At 38.5% G+C, this 19837-nt stretch overlaps 1 protein-coding gene across 1 annotated transcript in view; it reads left to right on the top strand.

The window, feature by feature from the left end:
- DNAH14 (dynein axonemal heavy chain 14) overlaps nt 1-19837 on the top strand; it is a 311036-nt gene that overhangs the window by 83287 nt on the left and 207912 nt on the right. The window contains 7 exon segments of the mRNA XM_055117878.1: nt 2490-2743; nt 6965-7196; nt 7961-8014; nt 14204-14349; nt 15700-15768; nt 16046-16057; nt 16544-16718. Of these exon segments, the coding sequence (XP_054973853.1) occupies nt 2490-2743; nt 6965-7196; nt 7961-8014; nt 14204-14349; nt 15700-15768; nt 16046-16057; nt 16544-16718 (942 nt within the window).

Here is a 19837-nt window from a genome sequence, read left to right as displayed (position 1 = left end):
CACTGTTTACAATAGCAAGAATCTGGAAAAAACCCGAGTGCCCTAGAACAGATGACTGGTTGAAGAAACTCTGGTACATCTATACAATGGAATACTATGCAGCTGTTAGAAAAAATGAGGTCATGACGTTTGCATATAAGTGGATCAACATGGAAAGTATCATGCTAAGTGAAATGAGTCAGAAAGAGAGAGACAGACATAGAAAGATTGCACTCATCTGTGGAATATAGAATAATAGACTACAAGACTAACGCCCAAGAATAGTAGAAATAAGTACCAGGAGATTGTTTCCATGGCTTGGAGGCTGGTCTCTCATTCTGGGTAACTCAGGGAAGGGACCACCAAGTAAAATGTGGTTGGAGGTCATGTGGGGTAAGGGTGAGGCGGGCCGAATACAGACTAGAGACTGAACACAATGGCCACTCAACACCTCTATTGCAAACCACAACACCTAATCAGAGAGAGAGAACAAAAGGGAATTCCCTGCCATAGTGGCAGGGTGGGGTGGGGGGAGACGGGTCTGGGGAGGGGGGGAGGGATGTTGGGTTTACTGGTGGTGGAGAATGGGCACTGGTGAAGGGATGGGTTATTGAACTTTGTATGGGGGAAGCGTGAGCACAAAGATGTATGGATCTGTAACTGTACCCTCACGATGACTCTCTAATTAAAAATAAACTAATAAAAAAAATTAAAAAAAATTAAAAAAAAAGAAACCACTATTCTGCCTACCACATGTATTTGTTCAAGTGAGTTAAAATTTTTCTGTAGCTCAAAAAAAGAAAAAGGAGAAAAGTAACTTTGATAGCAAAGGAACCAAAATAGGGAATTCTTTTTAGAAAAACTGGTGAAGTAATAGTTGAGCTATTAGAAGAGATGGCTAAAGTAGTGGCTAAAGTCAGGGCACAGTGAAGTTTTCCCCTGTGGAACATGTTTAATGAGGATAAGTAAGGACTCTGAGAAATATTGCCATTTAATGATTAGATGTCGGATGAGAATTCCCTGAGAACTAAAAAAGACTGACCAGAGGGGGGAGATAAGGAAAAGAAAGAGTGATAAAAGTTGCAATAAAAACCAAGGAGTACCTTTCTGCTAGTTTGATTTTTCCTTAGGAAAAAAAAGAGTGAATCATAATTTTAAAATGTTCTGGAGATGTCTGAAAGCTCCATTATACATAAATTATGAGGGTCAACACAAATGTTGGAGACAATAGTTTTCCTGGAGAAATAAATGTTGCTATTTCCTATAATCAAACATTTAAAAAGCATACTTGATTGACTTTGCATTGCTCTCTTAAATTTAAAAATAATATCATTCCTTCTTGCTTTGCCAATTTTCAAGTCTTTGTTAGGATACCTGGGACTGTAAACAAATGATAATGATCCACCCTCTTTGGTTCCCTTTATTTTTCCGCTTGACTATTGATAAAGTACTCTGATCACAAACTAAAGATTTAGTTAAGGTGTTGCTTGCAAAAGTAACACAATTATAAGGAATCAACTTGCACCCTTCTGTGGTTTTCTAGGAAATAATCAAATATGCTCCATTAAGAAAAGATCTTCCACAGACTGCAAACTTTTGCTCCTGCCCACTTTCTAAACTAACTAACCACCTATTGATTTTCTGTTGTGGTTCTAAAGCACCTTATATTAAAGTCAAATTTTCTGCTGCATACAGACAAGACTATTGGAATACCAGATTTCCCATTTCCTACCCTTTTTCTTGCTCTAGAAAAGAATTCACCGTTATGTTATGTCTTCTATGCTGATTCTATATTTATTTATTTATGGCTGCACTTATTTGTCCTATAGTCACTTCAAATTCTGTGCATCCACCAATCAATTCATTGTTCTCCTTCACCTACGACATTTTTCTTTTAATAGATACTACCTCATTTAGTGAAAAAACAATTAGCCTAATTATAGTCCAGAAATTTATATGCCTTCTGCACAGTCCCTCTAAAGATCTTACAGGTTGAGGTCAATCTCACCTCAATCCAGTAGCCTTTTTTCAATAGTATAAGAATAGTGAGAATCAAGGTATCAACCATATTAGCAGTTTCTGAAAACTATGATTATAGAACACATTCTAGAAATATTTCTTTTGAGTTCAACTGAGGAAATAGTACTTATTTTACCTTATTTTTTAACATTATTATTGCCCTTTTTTAACATTATTATTGTCCCCAGATTATAACAGTCTAGTAATGATGGGTTAAGAATACAAGATTTAGAAAATATAAATATTGATGATAAATATATTTTCATTTATTAATAAATAATACTCAGTAAGAAAAAATCAAGATTTAATCTCAAACTCTTATTGTATATACCAGTGTTTAATTTCTCTTTTTATACAAATGTTACATATACTTAATGATGTTTATAAATATGAGCACTAACATATGAACATCACATATACTAAATGGAAACAAATATATTTTAATTTATAACACTTGATTTAATTATCATATATCTTTCTTAATTTTTCAGAGCCAGATAATGTTTTATAATAATTGCCTCCGAAGCTTTGTGAGTCCTCAAGCAAAGAAAGAGTTGGGAAAAGTTCATGTTGATATAATTCATTGCCTGAACAAAATTGTAGAGTTAATAGGGTTGGATATTAGTAATTCTCGCACAAAAGCTATACTAGGTGCATTGCTTGCCATTTGTGTTCACTGCAGAGACATAGTGAGTGATTTGCTACTTAAAAATATCACTAATGCAGATGATTTTGCATGGACAAGGTAAGTAGATGTAAAATATAATTTTATAGAAAATAACTTCTTGCTTTCCAATCTATATAAACCTGTATCTATAGAAACATTGACTCAGTACTTAAAAATTCAGACATGATTATTAATTTTCTAGGATACATAAATTCTAAGCAAAGAAGACCAACTTGAAAATTGTATTCATGGGTTTTCCTTTTTTTCTGTTCCACTATGTTTTTTTCTTCCACTTTGTACTGCTTTATTCTCCTTCCCTGAGTACACTCTTCTTATAGTTGCATTTTGCCTTTCGTTCCTCAGCCAAAAAGGAGAAAGTAGATAATGAGAGAAATTACTTCAAGTCTCTCTTTTTCCTGTCAATTCCAGAACAGACTATCCTGGGAAGAACATCAGAGAACATTTCCACCTAGTTATCCAATTCTGTAGTGCCTCTTTCTTACACAAAGTCAATCATATATGTTCCTATTTAGTGTCTTATGTACAAACATGAAAATATAGAATAAATAGAGCAACTAGCTTCAGTGAGATGAATATAAGATACTTATAAATGTGAAATTTCAAACTTTTAAATAATTTTCCTGACATTTCCTCTATCCATAGGGAAAAAACAGTATCCTGCTGCATAGGGTCTCTGATTCTCAAGAAAAGTAAACTTTGAAATAAAGTATTTGTTAACCTAAACTTCTTTAATAGGCTATGGTAATCTAAACTCAAAATAGGATCAGAAAGAAGCTGATGTATTTGGTAGACACCACAGCTCAGTATATTTTGTCTGAACATTTTCAGTTTGATATTTATATAGAGCAAAATAGCTTTCTAAATAGCAAAGAACTAGCACTGTCACACTGTCGTCCCGTTGGAAATAAGACCTGAAATCATACAGTACAATATAGATACATCTCAGAAAACTAAAAATAAAATACTATATAATTCCTAATACACACACATACACTGTAAGTATTCACATGTTAATTGCATTATTATAAACAATAATCAAGAAATGAAAACAAATTGAGTTTCTATTGACTAATGAATGGATGAAGGAGATAGAAGTATACACAGTAGAATACTATTTAGCTATAAAAATATATTATTTAGCTATATAATCTTGGGACTGGGGTACAGTAGGTAGGGTGTTAGCAAACAGCCAAACCTGTTTTGATACATGCACCTCATATGGTCCCCTGAGCCAGAAGGAATCCCTGAGTGCAGAGTCAAGAGTTAAGCCCTAAGTACTGCAGGTGTGGCCCCAAGACCAAAATACATTAAAGGATGAATTTGCCATTTGCAACGATGCATCACTGTCACTGTCATCCCGTTGCTCATAATTTTGCTCGAGCGCACACCAGTAACCTCTCCATTGTGAGAATTGTTGTTACTGTTTTTGGCATATCAAATACACTACGGGTAGCTTGCCAGGCTCTGCCGTGCAGGCGGGATACTCTCAGTAGCTTACCAGGCACCCTAAGAGGGACGGAGAAATCAAACCCGGGTCAGTCACGTGCAAGGCAAACGCCCGACCTGCTGTGCTATCGCTCCAGCCCAACAATGCATCATTTTCATTTTTGTTTGCTTCAAAGAATTTATAAATTCATTTTTTATTCAGATCTCATAGTTTATACTACCATTGACTCTGGTTCATAATTGCAGAGCACCTACACCAATCCCTCACCATTATTTCAAGATCCCTTGAAACAAAGTACAATTTTTAAACTTAAATCACGTCTACCCTCATAGTAAAGATCCTAGTTATAGTGAGCAACATCTGAAACTATAATGTTATTGGAAACTACAATAAATTCATTTAAATGATTGCCATACAAATCCTCTATTTACCAACATCACACCCAAATAGCATGATTCAGCAAAGATGTTTTCCTCCGGAGGACAAGGGCTCAAATATTTATAGTCTTCGAGGTTCTAGCATTTGTTTAGTAGAGCCACTGATGAGTTATCAGCACTCTTTTTCCATTTGATTTTATATTTTAAAACCGTTTTTATTGAGGTACTGAGATTCATAATACTGTTAATTATACTTCTCGTGGGCTGGAGCACAGCAGGTAGGGCGTTTACCTTGTACTCAACCGGCCCGGGTTCAATTCCTCCACCCCTCTTGGAGAGCCCGGCAAGCTACCGAGAGTACCTCACCCACACAGCAGAGCCTGGCAAGCTACCCGTGGCGTACTCGATATGCCAAAAACAGTACAACAAAATCTCACAATGGAGACATTACTGGTGCCCGCTCAAGCAAATCGATGAGCAATGGGATAACAGTGACAGTGATACTTCTCATGAATACAACATTCTAACACAACACACCACACCATCACCAGAGCTCCCACTTCCCTCAACCAAATGTCCCAAGGACCCTTCCAACTGTCCCCCACCCCCACCACTTGTAAGCTCAGCTCTGTAGATAAAAACTTTAGTTCTGATTACTTTGACTATTTGTTGTTCTCTTACTATGTTTATTTTTTATCTCATATTTATGATAGATCTTTCTCTCTTTTTCTTTTTAATTTGTGGCGGTAGTGGCACCTATACCTATAGGTAAATATAACTAATCTCCTAGAATTGCACAAAACTGTAAATTAATGATAAATTTTTAAAAATTCAAAGTCTATATTTTAAGGTTTATACAATATCATGATCATGAAATCCCATTAATCATCGATTTCTCTAGCAGGCTCAGTAAACTCTCCATTCGTCCTTTCCCTGAGATCTCAGAAGTCTCTCTCAACTCGGCCCTCCAAAGATGTCACACTGGAGGCTCTTTCAGGGTCAGGGGAATGGGATCCAGCTTGTTACTGGATTTAACATATGAATACACCATGGGAAGCTTACAAGGCTGTCCCATGTAAGCAGGAAACTCTCAGAGGATTGCCAGTTTCTCCCAGAGGGAGAAGTAGGCTACAAGATATCTAGGAGCTTCTGGGAGCTTGATTTTAAGTCTTTGGATGTTGGCCGTTGATGGGATTACACACACCTGGGTTCCTCTGCCAGTACCTTCATGCGTGAGGCCTGTCCGAAAGTGTGGAGAGGGGCCTCGGGCATGGCTGTGACTAGGTTCCGGTGGTCTTCGGCCTCCAGGAACTCTGCTCAGGGTGGGGAGGGAAGCTGGAGCCCATCCCCTCCGAGGGACCCCGGGGAAGACAGCCAGGCGTGCGGGCAAGAGACTCTCTGCAATATACAATTATACAATCATAAATATTATATACTATACAATTTAAAAATTGATATTATGGGGGCTAGAGAGATAGCACCAGTATGCAGGGTGCTTGCCTTGCACCTGGTCAACTCAGGCCCCATCCCAGGCACCCCATTGAGTCTCCTGAGCCCTTCCAGGGTGATCCCTGAGCACAGAGCCAGGAGTAAGGCCTGAGTACTGCCAGGTGTGGCCAAAATCCATAATAAAATTAATATTATGAATAACCCTGTGCTAATGCATTTTAAGATTTACATGAAGTAGATGAATCCTGCGAAAGTAAATTTTAGTAAGAGTGAAGACAGTTAAGGAGAATATAAGGAGAGAATCTGAATAGGTCAATAGAAGTAAAAGCAAATGTATTTTATCCTAAGAAAGGGAAGGTTGTATTTATGCTGGGAAATATTATATTATTGATATTGTTTATGTCTGCATTAATCAGTAGAGGATATTTAAAATTATCTCTATGGGTATGAAAAATACCTGATCCTATATATAATATTCAATATAAATAAAATGGTAATTCATCGTTGCAAATGGACATAACCCCTTCCCAGACAGGAGTAAACAGACCTTTCTTAATCGAGTACAGAATAAGATTAAGTGCTGTGAATGAATGCCATACTCAATCAATGCCAAGTGCTGAAGAGTTTGTCTTGCCTTTTAAAGAAGCTCCTTTCATACTTCTTATAAGACTTGTCTCATGAATTCCCTATGCTGTTGTCTGTTCCTGAAGCTCTGTGTTATTCTCAGACCTAAATAATAATCTAGGTTAGAATGTTTTTGGTGAGGTGTTTTCATTGAGTTTTTATACCATAACCCCCCATGCTCTTATGGCTCATAGAATATCATTTGATAAATCTGCTGTGAATCACATGGATTTTCCTTAGTGTATAAGCTTCATTCAACTTTAATGTTTGATTTCTACATTTTAATCAGCATTATGTTTAAATCCATATTATTGTTTTCTAGTGAAGGACATTTAGAAATAATTTTGCTCAAATAACAAGTTCTTAAAATATTATTTCCAGATATTTGCAATATAAATGGAATGAAAAACAAAAGTTGTGTTATGTATCACAAGGAGACGCCAACTTTACTTATGGCTATGAGTACTTGGGTTGCTCCCCAAGATTAGTTATTACACCTCTCACTGACAGATGCTGGCTAACTCTCACTGCAACGTTGCGCTTAAATCTAGCAGGTTGTGTTGCTGGTCCAGCTGGTATCGGAAAAACTGAGAGTGTTAAAGATCTAGCAAAAGTAAGTTGTTTCTCTATCCAGAATAAAAAGCTTTCTTCAATAGAATCATCAATGTAGACCATTACTACTGTTAAAGATGCTCAGAAGATTTAACAATTTAGCACATTCATTAATTTGTGCAGGTGATTGATCTTTGAAAATCTGTTGTGTGCTAGAACTTGGCAACATATGTCAGTCTGCAAGCTTTGTGTTTACTGTCACTGTCACGGTCATCCCATTGCTCATTGATTTGTTTGAGCAGGCACCAGTAACATCTCAGAAACTTATTGTTACTGTTTTTGGCATATCCAATACACACAGGTAGCTTGCCAGGCTCTGCCGCTCGGACTCTGGGAATTACAATATTAGTCAAATGATAGATAATGACAATTTTGTACCTTTTTCTATTTCTGTAGGGTTATTCAATGAATTTGAATCCACACACAGACTTCTGCTCTGCCTTTGTGATTATCAGCATTGCTTATATGTATATATGAACGTTTATGTGTGAGAACTAGTGTACTTTGTGACATCACTTGAATGTTATATTTTATTTTTAAAATTTTGCTAATGTATTCCATTATATAACCTTTGTATTCCATGAACTATAATCAACTGACTGAACACAATAGTATTTATTCTCAGTTTTGTGCATTTTTTAATTGGGTATGTAATTTATTCTTGAAAAGAAACCTCTAGCAATATAAAGACATGTTATTACTAAAAAGATTTTAACAGTTTGTCACATTTAAGAAATACACTAAAATAATGTTTTTGTTTCCCAGTCCTTAGGCAAACATTGTGTGGTCTTCAATTGCTTTGAAAATTTAGATTATAAGGTAAAGATTATTCATAATACATATGTATAGATATATAAACACATATGAAAATACTGTATACATAAAAGAAGTCATTAATTGATTAATGGAAGTGCAAAATTAGTTTGTATAAGGTTTTTCTCAAATTTCACACATTCAACAGGGTGTAAGAAGAGGCCCATGGAACAGGGCAGGGATCAGGTGCCTCAACATTGGTGGTATAGAAGTGTGGTGTATGTATAAATCTAACACCGCAGAGCCAACAATACTGTGAGAATGAGATCCAAAGTACAATAACCAAACTGAAAAAACGTGCCTGTCAGCAAGGCAGGCTGGGGAGTGCGAGGGAATTTTGGGGACATTGATGAGAGGAAGTTTATAGTGGTGGTGGGACTGAAGTGGGAACATTGGATGCCCGAAATTCTGCTATGAATAGCTTTATAAACCACAGTGTCATAACATAAAAATAAAAACACTTCCAAAGCAGGAAGAACAACAATCAAAAAATGGTCTAGAGAGATAGAAGAGGCATTAAGGCACTTGCCTTGCATTCTGCTAAGCCAGGTTCAAATCCCCAGCATCCTATATGGTCCTCCAAGTTAAAAAAAAAAAAAAAATGAGGTCAAAGAATTGGACTTCTCCAGAATGGGAAGAAAGTTGATAAAAGAAGAAATTTTCTTACGCACCTGGAGTAGAGGATACAGAGGAGTCCAGATGGAATATCCAGGGCTGAGGACAACTACGTACTAGAGTGTACGTTAAAATAGCACTGTAGCACTGTCATCTCATTGTTCATTGATTTACTAGAGCGGGCACCAGTAACTTCTCCATTGTGAGGCTTCTTGTTACTATTTTTGGCATATCGAATGGCTCTGACATGGGGGCGGGATACTCTTAGCAGCTGGTTGGGCTCTCGGAGAGGGATGAAGGAATAGGCTGTGTGCAAGGCACACGCCCTACCCACTGTGTTATTGCTCCAGTCTGGCTTGGGGCTATGCAGATAAAAGTCCTTAAAAAAAAAAAGCTTTAAATTCTAATGGCTTCAGAGTCATTTAGGATGTTTGTTTGTTCCTGCTGACAGGGCCTTTGATGTGTCCTCCTGGCTTTGGGCTGCTTTATTTTTTATTATTGTAAGTTAAATGGTTTATTGAATATAAATGTTTCAAAATAAGGAAAAGTGTAAGAAAGCCAAATATTTTATATCTCTACAAATATGATTTTGAATCTGTTTGTACAATTTGTTAAATGTACTCAAATTTATAATGTTTCAAAACCCTAAAACATTAGTAAACCATATCCTGCCTCTGACCCACCTGACCTGTAACTGGTTTAGTTGCACTCTGGGAATACTATTTGCCATTAAAAAGCCAATAAATTTCAGAGCTCACAAGTGTCTGAGAAAGGGAATATAAGAAACAGAATCCAGGTTTGGGGCTCTGAACCTGTAGATGTTTTGTCCCTATTATTCCTACTTTGCTCTCACTACAGTGTGGCAAACTGCAGTAAAAAAAAAAAAATCTTTTTTAAGAACATCACAGCTTCTAGAAAATCAAAGAAGTCTAGATATCACCAAAGGGGGAAGATGGATGGGAATCACTTGGGGTAGGCTTATAACACAGCTTATTTAAGAGAGTGGGTTTTTCCCAGTACCAAAGGTGCTATAAAAAGTATGTCATATTTCAGTATTCCAGTTAAGGATGTGGTTTAAAGCATAGGATAAACAGCAAAAGGTTCCCCATAAGTATTAGAGTAAGAAAATTAGCCCTCCAAAATTTTAAAGACTGTATATTTAATCTCTTAACAAATGGATACTAAATAATCATACTGATATTCATTTAAGGCTAAGAAAACTATGCCCTCTATCCTAAAATACATTCAGTTACAATGTTTAGAACTCTTGATTCCCTACCTTCTGTTCCCTAATTCCACAAGTGAACTTGTAGTGTAATTGTGTCCTACTAATCATCTGACCACTTTCATATGATCTTTTGAAATGCAGTGGAATCTGGAGTTGGAGTTGGAATAGTTTCCCTCTGCCCCTCTTACAAAATTTAAAGCACTTAACATATATCACTGAAACAGATAATATAAGTAATATGTTTTGTTCCCTAGCATTTGAAATCAGTTCGCCTGAATTGTAGTACAGTATTTTTTTGCAGGTGGCATGTGTCTCCCACAGTTACTTCCACATAAATTAGAGTTCGTGCTAAAATGCCTGTTTACATGAGTCACTCTGATAAAGGGCAGTGGCTCATTTCCACTAACACAAATTCAAGGCCCAGCACCAAGGCAATTTGTCATTCCTCCTCCTCGTAGTAGTAGTGATTTCTCTTTTATCTGTTCTTCAACGGGCAACTCTTCGCCTACTCTCTCCCAGAACCCCTCCTCCTGGGACGGTGCATTCCGAGTAGTGAATTCTTCACTGGAAGTGTCATCTGGGAAGCCTTGGTTTCTGTGGGCGGTTGTGCTTTGAGATGGTGGCTAATATCTTCATCCACATTTGCTCCGTTACTTCCCTGCTTCCCCTCTCACCCTCGGCTCCTTCCAGTGACTCCGGGTTTTGCCCGGTGCAGCCTCCTGCTTCTCTGAGCCACTGGCACCTTGGGCTTATTCCAGTTCCTCACTCTGCTCACAGTGGCCCAGCCCTTGTGTTACCTTTAGACTTAAAGAGCCGATTGAAGTGAAGCTTGCAATAGATGCATCCCCGCAAAGCCGCCTCTGTTCCTAGATTGGGCTTGTAGTTGCAGTAAGAGCAACGGAAGCAGCTGATTCCGAAACACGTGCTAATTGACCAAGAGCTGCTCCACTTGGGTAGACGTCTTCCTTTAAAAAAATTTTTTTTCTTAAACTTTTAATGATTCATCGAGATACAGTTACAAAGATTTCATGATGGAGTTTCAGTCACCATGATAAAACACCATCCCTCCACTAGTGTACATTTTCCACCACCAGTGTCCCCAATGTCCCTCCCGCCACTCCAGCCCCACCCCACCCCCTGCCTCTATGGCAGACAGTTTCCTTCCTACTCTCTCTGTACTTATAGTTTGCAATGCAGATAGTGAGAGACCATCATGTTTAGTCCTTTATCTCCTTTCAGCACACATCTCCCATCCAAGTGATTCCTCCAACCATCATTGAAAATTATGTACAACCCCTTCTCTATTCCAGTTGCCCCAGCTCATGAAGCAGGCTACCTACCATAGAGCAATCTTTCTGGCCTTTGTCTCTACTGTCCTTGGGTGTTAGTCTCATATTCTGTTATTTTATATTCCACAAATGAGTGCAGTCATTCTATGTCTGTCCCTCTCTTTCTGGCTCATTTCACTTAGCATGATACTCTCCATGTCCATCCACTTATAAGCAAATTTCAAGACTTCATCTTTCCTAACAGCTGCATAGTATTCCATTGTATAGATGTACCATAGTTTCTTCAACCAGTCTGGGTAGACGGTCTTCTGACATTCCACAGATCTCTCTGGCAGGTGTCTGGAACTCCTTCACTGCTTTGAAGAAACTTTCAGAAAGGCTGGGAGCTCTGGCATCTGGACTTGGTGACTTGTGGAAAACAGACTGCTGGACCTCTCTCTTCATCTGAGCATTACCTGGAGGAATTATTGTCAGCAGGAGAGGAGCAAACAGGCCTGCTAGTATCAGTTGCAGAAATCATTTATCCATCCTGATGGGATATACAGGTCTCTGGACCTGGGGGCACATTCTCTTTTCGCTCTAATTTATGGATTTCACCACCATTGGCACTCATTTGTATAGTTGGTGGAAATGCTTTGTTTGGATACAGCTGCTTGGTACTTGGTCATTCGATCCTTGATGGAGGTTTCCCATAGCAGGGCAACTCCAGATTCCATCTACTCTCACTTTTCTCCCAGCTGAATGCAGATGACTGCTGGCCTACACCAGTTTCCCAATTACCCAGAGAATAGCTTTTTTCAGAGGTACCTCCTTCTACCAGCACTTCTGCTGCTTTGGACCCCAAAAATCACATGAACACTGCCAGGAGTGATCCCTGAACCAGATCCAGGAGTAAGTCCTGAAAACAGTCAGGCATGGTCAGCCTTGGTCTTCTAGTTGACAACTAGGTTTTTGCTGTGTTGACTGCAGCCAGGTTGACTCCCCTTCAGATCATATATTGGGTTTTCTTGGGGAAAGAATCAACTTTGTATTCTTCTGGGCCTTGAGGGGCTCTCTCATCTGCTCTTTCTTCTCTCTCTGTGAAACCTAGCACATACTTTGTGTTTAGTTCAGCCATTGTTTAACGATTCTCGGTCCATAGATGCTCTGTTGGGCCTGAATTTTGTCTCGTTTCGCTACTATCTACAAATCAATATATTTCCATCTACATTTTGTAGTCTGTCACAGAAGACTTCTTGCTCTTCAACCGGGTCTAGGTTGAAGAACTCAATACCACTGCTTACCTGAAATCTATCATGAACATAGAGGATTGGTCTGACCCAGGAAAAGGAGATGCTTCCTTCATACACTTTACTATCATCTACCCATGAAAGAATGTCATGTTGATGAAGCTCAAGGGGTCCAAGGCATGGGAACACATAGCTCTCCCTATCCTGTCTGATTCTTGTGTACTCTCAAGAAATATTTCACAGAAAGCAGGACATGTTTGAAGCAGAGGATTACTTAAGAAGATAAAGGAAGCAAACACCCTGCTGGAATTGAAGTGTTTATTTAACATGTTGCGACTGGCACATACCACCAGAGGCTCAAACTTGAATGTGGTTTAACACAAATTGCATTGCCAGCTGCAACATCTTAAGGGAAAGAGAAAGTAGCAAAGACACTCTCACAAGCATAGGAAGTGGGGTTCTAACAAGGAACACCCCCTACTATCTTTCTTTCTTCCCTATTTCCTCTCATTCTCCTCCCCCAATGGGTCTTGATCAAGACCTGTTTTGCCATTTTCATGGGTTTCCATGGTCAATATAAAGTCATCATGGTGCCACTGGGGGTGATGTTGATATATGAAGGTGTCTTAATCATACAATGATCCAGAGTTCACTCAGCCATCAGCTGAGACTGACCTACTTGCCCTCCCACCCACCTTGGGCCCAGGAACCCCCAGGTGGTTGGAGACCTTGCAGGGTGTCCTCAAACTCCAGTGATGTTTTTGTTTTACTTTCAAATGTTTTATTAAGATACTGTAATTATCATGAGCAAAACTGCTCATAAAATAGTTGTTTCAGGCATACAATATTCCAACACCAATCCTATCACCAGTGCCCCCATCTCTCTACCAATGTTCCCAGGTTCCCTTCCATCCACCAGTCTGCCCCCTTGGCAGACATATAACAAATTTATTTCATATTACTTGCTCCAACAAAACTTAGAGGAATGTCGAATGGAGTTACAATAAAATAAATCAATAAAAGTAAATTGTAATTATTGACTGCCACGTGATTTTTAACCTACATAAATAAATTAAACTGCATATAAAAGAACTTACCATCTATGTCTGATAAATTTTCTTTATATACAGTTATTTTTTTTTAACTACATAAATTAGTACTATTACCTGGCTTGGACCCCTGCTGCTGAGTAACCTCAACGTTGCTTGTCCTTCTCTACCCTCTCTCATGAGCTCACCCATACTATCTTTATAGGTAGATAGATCTACCTAACAATGTAATGACTCTTTATGCCAGTGAAGGTTTCTGTCAGAAAATGGTTTCCAGAGGAGAGCTATTGCTAGAAGGACGTAAATGGTGGTTCTGGGGAGTATCAGAATTTATGTGCCTAGTACTGGAGCGATAGCACAGTGGGTAGGGCATTTGCCTTGCACGCAGCCGACCTGGGTTCCATTCCTCCGTCCCTCTCAGAGAGCCCGGCAAGCTGCCGAGGGTATCCCGCCCACACGGCAGAGGCTGGCAAGCTTCCCATGGCATATTTGATATGCCCAAAAACAGTAACGATAAGTCTCACAATGGATACATTACTGGTACCCGCTCAAGCAAATCGATGAACAACAGGACAACAGTGCTACAGTGCAATGCTACAGGATATTAGGAGAGATAGGCAGAGTAGGTGACTGGTCCAACAGTTTTCAGCATAACAAAAATGCCTGTGAAGAGGGCATGGAAATGACATCTCTTTGGTTTGGGTAAAATTGAAAGAACATGCACAAGTGAATATTCCAGTGAAAGTGTTCACCTATGTAATAATTTCAATCATCATTTTTTTAAGATAATGGGAAAATTCTTCCTTGGACTAGTTCAATCAGGAGCATGGTGTTGCTTTGATGAATTTGAAAATATTAATATTGAAGTTCTTTCTGTGATCGCCTCACAAATCCAAACTATTAAAGCTGCAAAAGACAGCTTTTCTGTCAGGTATTTACTGCATTTATACCTTTTGAGTGAAATTTACTGGTTAATGATACAATAATTTTTCTACAATAAGTGATTGAATTCTATTTTGTTTTGTTTTATAATAAGTATAAAATAAACGGAATGACAATTATCTTGAAAGTTTCCTTTGCTTAGCAAATAATCTGAAAATTTATATACCTAACTTTTGTGCCAACTTGGAATAGTCAAATGTTTGCCCAAGTTTAGAAGAGTCTCCTGAGTTACCAGTACAATGCTGCAAACATATTCTACACTTCTTTTTGAGGTTAAATGTTCTTCCTATCTCTTTGTTTTATATTTCATTGAAAACCCCCCTTTTTTTTCATTTTAATTCTATGTCTCTTTTAAGAAGATATTGACTGGTTACACACATGGCACTCCTCTTTTCCCATTAATCCAAATTAAAATACTTGAATTTAAAAATTTTATAATAAAAAAACATATATTAGAGATAATGTTTACTAATTCAAGCATTTACTAACTTGACATTTTGTTCCTCTTCAGATAAATTGACAAATGCATGATTTACTTTAAGGGCATTATTGAATTTGTAGGTTTAAATTTTCTGTTGCAATTTAATATTTCTAATTAAAGCTAATGGACATTGACTGCTCTCTTTACTAAAGAATTGTGTCCAAATTCTTAAGTCTATCATGATTATAAGATGATGGGCAGGTTAGGGGGAAATCACAGTAACCCACAGTTTTTTGCGTGTTCTTCATCACATCTCAGTCTCTGCAAACTTCTCCTCAGTTGTATCCAGAGTGCTCTGGTTTTGTCCCTATTGTCCTTCCTTTTCTGTTTCGATGACCCTACTTGGTATCAGCTGCCCATGAGATCACTAGAGAATTTCTCTCCATTGTCTCTATCTCCGGTACCAACAGTACAACCACTACCCATGCCATTATGAGCTCTCTTTCACAGTGCTACCAAGGCTGTTTAGCTGGAGTTAGGGGACAGACTTTGTTCCAAGCTAATGCAATAAATGTTTGTGCTGCAGCCATTTTGCATTCCATTATGTTACCACCCTGAAAAGCCTTATGCTAAGGATCTTTTCCCTAAGTCTGTTTATTCTGATGGGTACCTACCAGCCTCAGGTCTGACAAAACCCAGTCATCTTTAAACATGATCAAAATATCTAAATACTAAAAGGACTAACAACTTTGACTTGAAATAAACCTCTTCTTAAACCTCTTATTTCTCCTCATGTTGTTTCCCTTCACATACTCTACTTTTATTTAAAGTACTACAGTTCCCAAACTTGTAATTTTAACATGATTATCTAGAAAAAAACAGTTCTTTTAATAATATTATTGTAATAATATCTTATAGGTTTGTACTGGAAGGAAATGAAATTCGTATTAATATGTCTTGCGCAATATTTATCACCATAAACGCTGAGTAAGTATCCTCTAATATGTGGTGTTCATAGACATAGAATAATATCTTACCAAATCTTACCCACAGAGGAATATCTTTATCACTGACCTGCCGCCATCTTTCCTCTACCCACATTGTTTACAGAAATCTATAATTCTGCACTTATCCATGATTTCATCTTAAGCTTTTGACAAAGAACACTCTCACTTTATGAACAATCCAAAAAGAAGGTTAGAATTGTTAATTATCAAAGAAGAGACAAGGAGGAGTAGATGGAATGAAACAGTGATGGTGACAGCAAGGGCGGGGGGTGGGGGTGGGGCTCAGCACACCAACTAAATATCTGTTGGTGGCATATTATGATGATCCTGGGAGTCAGAGAAACTGATGTGAGGTGAATTGGGGGAAAGGAACTATAAGAAAATAATATAAATGAGGGAGCTTTATGAAATGAAAGTAGAATCCATCTTATAACGTTGGCTCAGAGAACTGGTTCAGAGTTCTCTATCAGAGATAGTTCAGAGATTAAGATATTTGCCTTAATCAGTCAACACCAGTTTGATCTCTGCCACCATAAATGGTTCCCCAAGTTCTGCCAGAATTCACCCTGAGCTCAGAGTCAGGAGTTGCCCTTTGAGCACTTCTGAGTATAACCTCCAAAAGGATAAAATACTGTGTTCAGATAAAGCTCAAATGGAAATGTACTACTTGGGGGGAATTACATTGTGTGGCTGCTCATGTAAAAGTGGTCTTTTATGTTTCTTTGTTTTTCTTATCATCTTAGATGCAATGATAGAAGAGAACTTCCAGATAACTTAATATCTCTATTTCGCCCAGTGTCATTGATGGCACCAAATTCTGAAATGATTGTTGAAATAACACTATTTTCAGTTGGTTTTAAATCTGCAAAATCACTCTCTGAAAAGCTAGTAAACATTTATAATTTGGCTAGCAAACATATTCCACAACAGGTAATCAACTACTTTTCACAAAATAGATATGATTCAAAATAGATATGATTACCTTTCTCTCTCCCTGCCTCCCCACTCATTCCCTCCCTCCCCACTTTTGGGCATTATAATTTACAATACAGATACTGAGAGGTTATCATTTTTGTTTTTTGACCTATTTTTAATACATAATTCTATTTTTTTTCTTTTTGGATCACACCCAGTGACGCTCAGGGATTACTCTGGGCTCTGAACTCAGGAATTACTCCTGGCGGTACTCAGGGGGACTATATGGGATGCCAGGGATTGAACAAGGGTCAGCCACATGCAAGGCAAATGCCCTATCTTCTATACTATCACTCTGGCCCCAGAATACAGTTCTTATCCAGAATGATACTTTACAACTATCTTTGTTATAGTGGTCCCTTTTCTATTCCAACTGCCTTCTCCTCCAGCACTTGAGGCAGGCTTCCAACCATGGACCAGTCTTCCTGGCCCTTGTTTCTACTATCCTTGGATATTAATCTCATTTTATGATTTTTTAATATCCCCCAAATGAGTGCGATCTACTTGTAGTCTCTCCCTCTCCTTCTGACTCAATATGAGTCTCTCCATGTCCATCCATTTAGGATAATTTCTTAACTTCATTTTTCCTAACAGCTGCATATTATTTCATTTTGTATCATTGTGTAGGTGTACCATAGTTTCTTTAACCAGTCGTCTGTTCTCAGCACTCGAGTTGTTTTCAGATTCTGGCTATTGTGAATAGTGCTGCAATGAATATTAAAGTGCAGATAGAATTTCTGCTATGTGTTTTTGGACCCCTGGAGCATATATCCATTCGTTCTCTATTCATCCTAGCCCTGAGATTCTAGAAGCCTCTCTTTACTCGTCCTTCCCAATGATGCTGCATTGGAGACGAATGGAGACATTACTGAGACCTCTCGAGAAAATCGACGATCAACAGGATGATGATGATGATGATGATGGGGTATATATCCAGAAATGATATTTCTGGGTCAAATGGAAGATCAATTTCTACCTTTTTGAAGAATTCCCATATTATTTTACAAAAAAGTCTGAACCAGGCAGCATTCCTACCAACAATGAAGAGAGTACCTTTCTCCCCGCATCCATGGCAGCATTGGTTTCTTTTGTTCTTTTTGATGTACTAGTCTGTGTGGTGTGAGATGATATCTCATTGTTGTTTTGACTTGCCATCTCTTTGATGATTAATGATGTAGAGCATTTTTATGTGTCTTTTGGCCATTTGTATTTCTTCTTTGAGGAAGTTTTTGTTCATTTCTTCTCCCCATTTTGAATCTTGCATCTTGCATCTTGAATTTTGTATCTTGAATCTTTCTGTATTTTGAGGCGCAAGAACTTCTTAATTTAACATAGTCCCATTTGTTTATCTTTTCTTCCTCTTGCATGGTCAGAGGTGTTTTACCCTTGAATATTTCTTTAGATTCAGTGTCATGAAAGGTTCTACCCACATTTTTCTTCCTCTATTCTTGTAGATTTAGGTCTGATATTAAGGTCTTAATTCATTTTGATCTGCCTTTTGTGCCTGGCATTAGAGAAAGGTCTAAGTTCATTTTTTTAAATGTAGCTGTCCAGTTTTCCCATCACCACTTGTTGAAGAGGCTTTCCTTGCTTCAATTCACATTTCTTGATCCCTTATAAAAAAAAAATTAAGTGATCACATATTTGAGGGTCTGTGTCAGGATATTCAACTATATTCCATTGGTCTGCAGGTCTTTTTCTACTCCAATACCATGCTGTTTAAATTACTACTGCTTTGTAGAACAGTTTGATGTTGGGGAAGATGATACCTCCAATCTTCTTTTTCTCAATGATTGTTTTATCTGTTTTTGGGGATTTATTATTCCATATGAATTTCAGTAGTGCTTTTGTCTATTTCTTTGAAAATTGTCATGGATATCCTTATAGGGACCACATTGAATCTATATGATGCTTTGGGGAGTATTGCCATCTTGACAATGTTAATCCTCCCAATTCATGAGCATTTCCTCCATTTCTTCATGTCCTCTTTTATTTCTTGAAGTAGTGTTTTGTAGTTTTCTTTGTACAGGTCCTTCACCTCTCTAATTAAGCTGATTCTGAGGTACTTGATTTTCTTAGGCATGATTGTGAACAGGATTGCTTTACTAATATCTTTTCTCTTTCATTACTTGTATATACGAAAGCCATGAGCATTTTGTAACCTGCTACTTTATTAAACAAATCTATTGTTTCCAGGAGCTTTTTTGGTTGATTCTCTAGGATTTTCTTAGTATCATGTCATCTGAAAATAGTGAGTGTGTAAAAACACAAAAAAGAAATGAAAGGAAGGGGCGAGGAGCGCCTCACCGCACCACGCCGGGCACTGGGCACAGGGCAGCGGCGCTGTCTCTCCCGTCACCCGCATTCAGTAGTCTCCAGCCGCTTCCCCCACCCCGGGGAGGTTGATGGTGATGACGAGGCAGGTGAAGGAAAGAATGGAGCCAAGATGGTTGGTCTCAATTGCAGTTTATTCCAATCTTCTCTCTATACACTCCCATCTCTCTCTCTCTGCTTCTTCCCCTGGAACTCGCCACCAGCCCCTTCATACAGCCACCTTAAATCCCCCCCACCCCATGCTGCTGCTTGCCAGGGCTTATGCATAGGTGTGGTTACAATCAATAGGGGGTAAAGTTCTATCCCTTAGGGGATGCTTTTACTAGGACAGAATCTCTCTCAGCAGGACATCCGCCCAAGAGGGGAATCCCATGGGTGTGTTTCTCCTCTCTTTGTCCAACTGACATATAAGTATTCATATTATGAATCATTTTGTATGGACATAGCAAGAGACACATTAAGCTTATAGAATTGCTCTCCCGGGGTCACCTCGATCTCAGACTACAGTGCTCAGGCCAGATTAGTCTTTCCTAGCCCTAGCAGGGCCCTAGTCTTGTTGCTTTTGGATCATGACATGACATGCCCATGACCAAGCTCTTAACATAAAGTTAAGCATTAGGTGCTTTGTCCAGGCCCATCTCGAATGCCAGGGTAGCACATAACTCACCGCTTGCCCTGGGTCCATCCCATCCCTCGTCGGGACTCTGCTTTTGGGGGTGCTAGGAAGCAAGGGCAGCTGA

This window comes from Sorex araneus, chromosome 9, assembly GCF_027595985.1.
Source record: "Sorex araneus isolate mSorAra2 chromosome 9, mSorAra2.pri, whole genome shotgun sequence".
NCBI lineage: Eukaryota > Metazoa > Chordata > Mammalia > Eulipotyphla > Soricidae > Sorex > Sorex araneus.
This window is presented reverse-complemented; position numbering and strand designations above follow the sequence as displayed.